The 9,151-nt window shown below is 34.5% G+C and overlaps 1 protein-coding gene across 1 annotated transcript in view; it reads left to right on the top strand.

Annotated features, from left to right (window-relative positions):
* Nucleotides 1-9,151, top strand: part of EED (embryonic ectoderm development) — a 33,936-nt gene that overhangs the window by 18,204 nt on the left and 6,581 nt on the right. Inside the window, exons 6-8 of the mRNA XM_006755897.2 lie at nucleotides 1,712-1,845; nucleotides 4,659-4,764; nucleotides 5,919-5,993. Of these exons, the coding sequence (XP_006755960.1) occupies nucleotides 1,712-1,845; nucleotides 4,659-4,764; nucleotides 5,919-5,993 (315 nt within the window). The remainder of the gene's footprint in view (nucleotides 1-1,711; nucleotides 1,846-4,658; nucleotides 4,765-5,918; nucleotides 5,994-9,151) is intronic.

Here is a 9,151-nt window from a genome sequence, read left to right as displayed (position 1 = left end):
ATTTTTTGAATATATTTGTACTTATTTCACTGAGGGAGAGGGAGAGAGATAGAAACATCAATGATGAGAAATAATCATTGATTTGCTGCCTCCTGCACACCCCACTGGTTGATTGAGCCCGCAACCCAGGCATATGCCCTTGACCGGAATCAAACCCAGGACCCTTCAGTCCTCAGGCTGATGCTCTATCCATTGAGCCAAACTAGCTAGGGCAGGGGCACCACATTTTGAATCGTAGCATTTTAATTGGAGGTACTAAGTGTTCCTATGGTTGGAGTTTGTGTGCTTTTGTGAGAATCATGCCCTGCCAACTTGGATTTTCTAGTAGTTGCAGTGGCAGTCTCCATTTGGCTTTTAAAGGCTACCATTGTTTATTAAGAATTTCAAATTAGAGTTACTGGCACGAACAGTGAGTCAGTGAGTGCCTTGCTGCTGTTCACCAGACTGGTGAATTCAGTAAGCAACAAACCTAAAGTTCCTAAGCTCTTGTGAAACAGTGTTCACAATTAATCCAGAGGTTGGATTAACATATACTATCTAGATGAGTAAGGAAAATATTTTCCTTAAATAGAACTCCCTACTCTTATTTCCTTTTATTTTTAATGGGAGTATTTTTCTTTATTTTTAAAATAGAATTTATTGGGCTGACATTGGTTAATAAAATTTTATAGGTTTGAGTTGTACAATTCTATAATACATCATCTGTATATTGTATTGTTGGTCCATCACCATCTACTGTTATTTCTAAAAGTGAGAACAGGTGACAGTCTGTATTTCTTTTCTATAATACTGGAGTTCACTGTTAGAAGAATTAATATATGACGCATGTATCATGTGTTAAATTAAATAGCATCCATGTACCACAGTATCTTATCCATGAAATAAGGTGGTTATAATAGATATTTGTTAGATGCCTATTAAAAATTAGTGAACAGCAAATGATAAACTTACATTGTTTCCCTTTTTTAGACATTTTTAAAAATTCATTTAAAAAGTGAACTCTTAAGACCAGTGTAACTGAAGATTTTGACTTACAACACAGATAAAATTTTAGTTGTTTAGTAGCTGCACATACAGATGTCAGTTTCATTGCTTGATTCGGGTTGGACAAAGAAAAGTAATATAACTATTCAGGTTTTATGTCATACATCAGCATTTAAATTTTTTTAATCCTCACTATAGGATATTTTTTCCAGTGTTTTTTTCTTCCCCCTTAGAGTGGAGGGAAGGGAGGTAGAGCTGTAAGCAAGAGACATTGATTGGTTGCCTACAACACCCACCCCGACCTACTGGCCGGGATCGAGCCTACAAACCAAGGCTCGTGCCCTTGACCGGGAATAGAACCCAAGACTCTTAGGTCTGAGGGCTGATGCTCTAACCAGTGAGTTAACTGGCTAGGGCTTGGCATTCAGTTTATCTTCAAAATCAAGCAAAGAAAATATTTTAAAGTTCATTGAAAGATAAATGAAATTTAAACACTATTTTTTGCTTTCCTTAGCTTACAAGCTCATCTACTGTGGTGGTGACAAATCACTTAAAACTAAATTTTGAGAGCAATAAAAACTCTTTTATTTTCTACATAGATGAAACCCAAAATGTTAGTGTTGTGGTTTGAAATTTTTCACAATACTGTACATAGGTGAAAACTGAATAGTATAGTTTGGAAAAATAATTTAAATATTTAACTTAAGCATTTTTGTTTTACATACAGGATTATGATCTTTTGGGTGAAAAAATAATGTCCTGTGGTATGGATCACTCTCTTAAACTTTGGAGGATTAATTCAAAGAGAATGATTAATGCAATTAAGGACTCCTATGATTACAACCCAAATAAAACTAACAGGTAACATTTGTGGCATTTAAAACAAGTATCTCATGCTGTGAAATAGATGGGTCTTACTTTTTCCAAAATTGTTATATAAGTCCCCAACACTGAGTTTAGAAGTTAACTTTAAAAACTTTATATATCATAAAATTCACAAATTTTCAACAGAAGCCATTATTTTTAATCTAATATATTTATGTTTCATTTTTTTAAATCAGCTTTACATTGTATTTTCTCTAACTTAGTAGCACATTTTACTTAGTTTCTTTCCGTGTAAATTTTAATTCAGTGCAGTAAACCTTTTTTTAAAATGGGGTTCTTAGCTTTAATTCATGTTAATATAATGCTTTCCTTTAATTGCTACTCATTTCATTAAGTGGAGAAATTTCAAAAGTGGGAGCCTTGCTCCCTGCGACTAAGAAGTGGGAACTTTGCAATGTTCTTCATATATTTTTGTTTGTTTGTTTGTTTTTTGTTTGTTTGTTTTTAATGGTTATCTTCATATATTTTTGAAATGCCTCAGTTCTTGATTCAATAACTATCTTTTCAGAATCTTATTTAGCCTATTAATATAATACTTTGACCATAGTTATCATGTTTGTGTATATTAACTTTGTTTGCACTTTGTGTTTCAAGCAAAGCTAGAATTTTCTGGTTATCAAATCAGACTAATAGATTATTAGTTAAATTTGTAGCCATCAGTATATATTTCATTGCACTTATATTCATCAAAACTTCAGTGGCCTCTAATGATTAGCACAGCTTTCAGATTTCTATTTTAAAACACCAAAAGCTTATACAGTCCTAAATTTACGTTTTTATATTTTCTGGAGCTCTAGAATACATAGAAATTATATTTCACAGTTTACAAAAAACAGGGGGTTATGCTGGTCTTCTCCTTGAAAGGTTTAATAATAGTTTATAATATGTATTTGATTTAAAAGCAAATAATAGCCTAACCCATGTGGTCACTGGTTTAGCATTAACCCATGAACCAGGAGGTCACGGTTCGATTCCTGGTCAGGGCATATGCCCAGGTTGCAGGCTCAATCCCCAGTGTGGGGAGTGCAGAAGGCAGCCAATCAGTGATTTTCTCTCATCATTGATATTTCTATCCCTCTCTTCCTCTCCCTTCCTCTCTCTGAAATCAGTAAAATTATTTTTTAAAAGCAAATAACATAATTATAGCAGAATTAAGCACTTAGTAGATCATTAATAATATTTTAATTTTTTAAAAGATTTTTGTATTCACTTTTAGAGAGAGAAAGGAAAATGTTGATGATGTAAAAGCAAAACATTGCTTTTTTTGCCTCCAACATGCCCTCCCCCTCCCTTCTGCCCCCAACTGGGGACCTAGTCTGAAACCTGGGCATGTGCCTGACTGGAAATCAAACCAGGGACCTTTCAATGCACAGGATGACACCCAAACAACTGAGCCACACCAGCCAGGGCTAATAAAAGATCCCAGAATTTGTATTGGAAGGGATGTTAGAAATGATTCAGTCCAGCAATCTTGTGGGAAAAGTAAAGAGAGGATTTGTGACTTGCCCGAGACATAACTAATTTCTGGCATATCAAACTTCTGCAGTTATTTCAGTACAGAAAGTGAATCACTCACTAGATTAGAAATGTTAGGTTTACTTTTAATTAACTGTAGGATTGGTAGCAACTTGTAGCTTACGGTCTTTACACAAACATTTTTAAGGGGGGGAAAATGCTACCATATTTTACTTTCTTCGATACAAAAAAAGTCCTAACTAATATATGTCAGATTCCTGTCAGATACCATTTTCAAAATTGTTGCTCAAGGCAGTACTCTAATGTAATCTTACCTTTAGCAGCCTTTGGAATTATGTATCATTGTTCCTAGGAAAATGACCATCTTTTTTTTTTTTAATATATTTTTATTGGTTTCAGAGAGGAAGGGAGTGGGAGAGAGATAGAAATATCAATGATGAGAGGGAATCATTGATTGGCTGCCTCCTGCACACCCCCTTTCCCCCCCCCGCCCCCCGACTGGGGATCAAGCCCGCAACCCTGGCATGTGCCTTTAATCGGAATTGAACCCAGGACCCTTCAGTCTGCAGGCCAATGCTCTATCCACTGAGCCAAATCAGCTCCAATAAAATGACCATCTGTTGAAATAACCCAGATGTGTTGACTTTCATAGTCTAATTTTATTTTATTTATTTTTGTTGTTAATCCTCACCCGATGATATTTTTCCATTGATTTTTAGGAATAGTGGAAGAGAGAGAAAGAAAGACAGAGAGAAACATCGATGTGACTGAAACACATAGATTGGTTGCCTCCTGCACAAGCCCTGACGAGGGCCAGTGCCCAAGGAGACTGCAACCAAGGTACATGCCCTTGACTGTAATCAAACCCAGGACCCTTTGGTCCACAGGCCGACGCTCTGTCCACTGAGTCAAACCAGCTAGGGCCCATAGTTTAATTTTAAAGGATTGAGTAGGTATTTTCTGTAAAAATACTTCTAGGTCTATAATCAGATATCTTTGCTTATCATTGGTTAGGATAGCCAGAATTGATTAAATTTGGCCTATATATACATGGTATGGTATGAAGCTACAATTTTTATAAATGAAATTGCATAGGATAAAAACAAAATTGAATTGAGCTGATAATGGAAAAAAATATAGAAACAAAAATGGAGTAAGACTGTAGCTCTCAATAGAAAGATAAGGTATTCAGTTTTCTAGGATCAAGGAAAAATCGTCATGCATTTTATTTTTCAAAGTTTATAAATCCAAAAATAAAAGTTAGTGTGATTCGACTATACTTTTTTCTCTTAACTTTTACATTTCCATTTCAGGCCATTTATTTCTCAGAAAATTCACTTTCCTGACTTTTCTACCAGAGACATACATAGGAATTATGTTGATTGTGTGCGATGGTTAGGTGATTTGATACTTTCCAAGGTATGGTAACTGCTGTTAAGCTGTACTTCCATTGTTTGTGTGAGTTGGATTTTTTTTTTTTAGGGAGCTCGATTTTTAATGCAGTTTGGTAAATTGGATGGCAAATTGGGAATTGCTTTTTCTTTCCTTTCTTTTTTTAATTTTTTTTTAGTCTCATGATATTTTGATAGGTTTGGAAACTTGTTCTAGGCATAAGACATTCCAATGAATTTTATAATTTGTGCTCCAATAAACTGAAAAATCTTCATTTGTAAGATGATATTGTTGTGATAATCAGTGTTATTATAAAATAACCAATATCTAAAGCTAGTAGTAGGGTTTTTTTTTTATGTTTTGTGTCCATTTCAATACACTTTTACATTTAAAGAAACAGACAGCTGGAGCTGGCTCATGGTCTGTAGTTTGCCAACCCCTTCTCTAGCATGTTGATGTACATATGTATCCTTTGCTGATAATTTAGAGAAGTTGTTGGTGATGTCATCTGAACATTTGGGATTGTTAAATTTGGAGAAATTGCTAGTTTCTTGTGTGGATTTCAGGTCATTTCACATTTTCTTGGCAGAGCCTAATCTATTTTTTTCTTGACTTGCAGCTAGTTTTATTTTATTTTATCATTATTATTATTATTATTATTTTTTTGCTTATTTAAACTTTTGATCTTGAAGTTAGATTCACAGGAAGTTTGAAAGATAGTACAGAGAGGCCCCTTCACCCAATTTCCCCCAATGGTTACATAACTATAATACAATATATAAAGTCTTGACATTGTACAATGTGTGTGTGTCATTTTATCACATGTGATTTTGTCATTGTAAGAATGTTACAGTATTGCGCTTTTTAAGATTTTTTTTTTCCATTCATTATAATGCCATCCAAGTTGTTGTGTGTCAGTACTTCTCCCTTTTTATTGCTGAGTAGTATTCTATGGTATGGGATGTACCACAGTTTATCTAGCCATTCATGTGTTGTAGGATATTTTGGTCCTTTCCAGATTGGGGCTATTAAACATAAAGCTGCTAATGAACAATCGTGTTTAGGTTTTGTGTGGACTTACTTAAGTTTTCATTTCTCTGGGATAAATGCCTAGAAGGGCAATTGCTGGGTCATGGTTAAGTTTGTTTAGTTTTTTAAGAAACTGCCAAACTATTTTCCAGAGTGGCCGTGCCATTTTACATTCCCACCAGAAATGTATGAAAGATCGAGTGTCTCGGAAGCTTCGCCGGCATTTGGTATTGTCACTATTTTTTATTTTAGCTGTTCTGATAGGAGTGTAGTGATACCTCATCGTGGTCTTAATTTGCATTTCCCTGATGGCTAGAGATGTTGAACATCTTTCATGTGCTTATTTACCATCTAATATATCCTTTTTGATGATGTCTCTTCACGTCTTCGCTCATTTTCTAATTGGATTGGTTTTTGTTTTTATTTTTACTGTTGAGTTTTGAGAACTCTCAATATATTCTAAATATGAATCCTTGTGTCAGATGTGTAGTTTGCAAATATTTTCTTCCAGTCTGTAGCTTGTCTTTCCATCCTCTTAACAAGGTCTTTAGCAGAACAGATATCTCTAATTTTGATGAAATACAATTTGTTGATTTTTTAAAAATTATTTTATGGATCATGCTTTTGATGTGTTTAAAATGCTCTTTACTAAGTCATAGATCCTAGAGATTTTCTCCTGTGTTTTCTTCAAAAAGCTTTATATTAAATATATGATTCTTTAAAGTTAATTTTTTTAAAATATATTTTATTGATTTTTTACAGTGAGGAAGGGAGAGAGATAGTTAGAAACATCGATGAGAGAGAAACATCAATCAGCTGCCTCCTGCACATCTCCCACTGGAGATGTGCCCTCAACCCAGATACATGCCCTTGACCGGAATCGAACCTGGGACCCTTTAGTCCGCAGGCCGACACTCTATCCACTGAGCCAAACCGGTTCCGGCTAAAGTTAATTTTTTTATGAGGTTTAGGTAGAAGTTTATTTTTTGCCTATAGGTTTCCAATTGTTTTAGCACCACTTATTGAGAGACTATTCTTTCTCCTTTTAATTGCTTTTGTACCTTTGTCAAATTGTTTGGACATACTTGTGTGAGGCTCTTTCTGGTTTTTCTTTTTTGTTCCAGTACTCCACCAGTACTACATACACAGTTTTGATTACTCTAGCTCTATAATAAATCTTGGAATGGGTAGGTAGAGTGATTTCTTCCATTTTATTATTCTATTATTCATTTTTACAATTATTTTAGTTATTCTGTTGCTTTGCCTTTCCTATAAATTTTAGAATAATCTTGTCTACACCTATAAAAAATCTTGCAGAGGTTATTTGCAGGAGGGTGGGGGGGATTTTGCTCAGAATGGTGTTAAACCTATCTGACATTTTGGAAGGGAATTATTAATATCTTGGGATTTTCTGCATGGACCATCTTGTCATTTGAAAATAAGAAGTTTTATATCTTCCTTTCTGATCTGGATGCTTTTTATTTCCTTTTCTTGCCTTATTGCACTGGCAGACTTCCAGTACTATGTTGATTAGCAGTGTTAAGAGCAGACATCTTGACTTATTTCTGATATAAAGGAGAAAAATTTTTAATCTTTTACAATTACATGTATTAGCTGTATAGTTTTGTAGATATTCTCTATCAAGTTGGGAACTGTTCCCTTTTCCTAATATTTTTAGTTTTACCATGAGTGGGTGATGACTTTCGTTAAGTGCTTTTTCTGTATCCATTGATATGATCATGTGGTTTCTTCAGTCTGTTAATGCAGTAGATTGCATTGAATTCTCTTTGCTAATATTTTGTTAAAGATTTTTGTGCCTGTAGTCATGAGGTATGATGCTGATCTGAAGTTTTCTTTTTATGCTGTTTTTGTCTGGTTTTGGTATCGAGAATACTGGCTTCATAAAATGAATTTCAAGTCTACCCTCCTATTTTCTTGAAGAGATTATACAGAATTGGTGTTAATTCTTTAAATGGTTGATAGACTTCTCCAGTTAAATCATCTGAGTCTAGAAAATTTTGAGGGGGAGTTTTTAAAACACAGATTCAATTTCCTTAATAGTTAAAGGGCCATTCAAATTAGCTATTTCATATTAATGAATTTTTACTGGTAATTTTTCTTGTATGAGGAATTGGTCCATTCCATTTAATGTAAAATTTATGTGTATGGAGTTGTTTGTAGTAGTCCTTTATTATCCTTTTTATATCTTTAAGGTCTCTAGTGATAGCCTGTTTCATTCCTGAAATTGGTAATTTTTCTTTTTATGAGTCCTGCTAGGTGTTTGTCAGTTTAAAAAAAGATTTTGCTTGCTGTGGGTATATTTTGCACTTTTACTAGTTTTTTAAAGTGGGAGATTCAATTATTGACTTGAGACTCTTTTAATGTAAGCATTTGGTGCTATGAATTTCCACCAGTACTGCTTTAGCTGCATCTCACAAATTCTGATAAGTGTATTGTGTAGTTTCTAGGTGTTGGGAGACATTTTTGTTACCTTTCTGTTCTTCATTTCCAGTTTGATTTCACTGTCAGAATGCAGTTTATTATTTTGATTATTTTTTTCAGATATGTTTCATAACCCTATTTTTGGTTTGTTCCATGGGAGCTTGAAAAGAATGTATAGTCTGCTATTGGCTGGAGTGTTCTGTAAATATCGTTTAGATCCTATTGGTTGATGATGTGGTTGAATTTATATCTTTGTTGATTTTTCTACTCATGTTGTTATTGAGAGATGAGTTTGGAAGTCTCCAGCTATTATTGTGGCTTTTTCCTTTTTAGTTCTATATCTTGCAGCTCTGTTGGTTGGTGCTTACATACTTTGCTATGCCTTAGTGGCTTGACCTTTTATCGTTATGTAATGTCCACCTCTAGTAATTTGCTTTGAAGTCTCCGTTATCTGGGAGTAATTTATTCCATTTTGCTTTCTTTTGATCAATGTTTGCATGGTATATCCTTTCCCAACTTTTTTCTTTTAATGTACATGTATCATTATATCTGAAGTGAGTTTCTTGTAGGTGGCATATACACTGAGTGTCCAGATTATTATGACCACCTGACGTTTGTTGGCAAATTAGCTATAATTTCACACTGAAGTTGCTAGAGGGCCGGACCATTATAAATAAGGAAGCAGGTTGTTTACCACGACAGAAGTGATTTTTTTCTGAAGATTCAGGTAAACAATGCGATTTAACAGCCTTTGAAGGTGAGTGGCCAGATTATTATGACCACCTGACGTTTGTAGGCAAATTAGCCGTACACTGCATTATATGGGATATGGAAGCTGAAGGCCTGTTCGAACACCTTTGCTGTCTGCAGTTACCAAGATAAAACATCTCCAATTCTCACAGGAACACAAGGATTGGACAGTCGAGCATTGGAAAAAGTCATG

Source organism: Myotis davidii, unplaced genomic scaffold, assembly GCF_000327345.1.
Source record: "Myotis davidii unplaced genomic scaffold, ASM32734v1 scaffold430, whole genome shotgun sequence".
NCBI classification, from domain to species: Eukaryota; Metazoa; Chordata; class Mammalia; order Chiroptera; family Vespertilionidae; genus Myotis; species Myotis davidii.
This window is presented reverse-complemented; position numbering and strand designations above follow the sequence as displayed.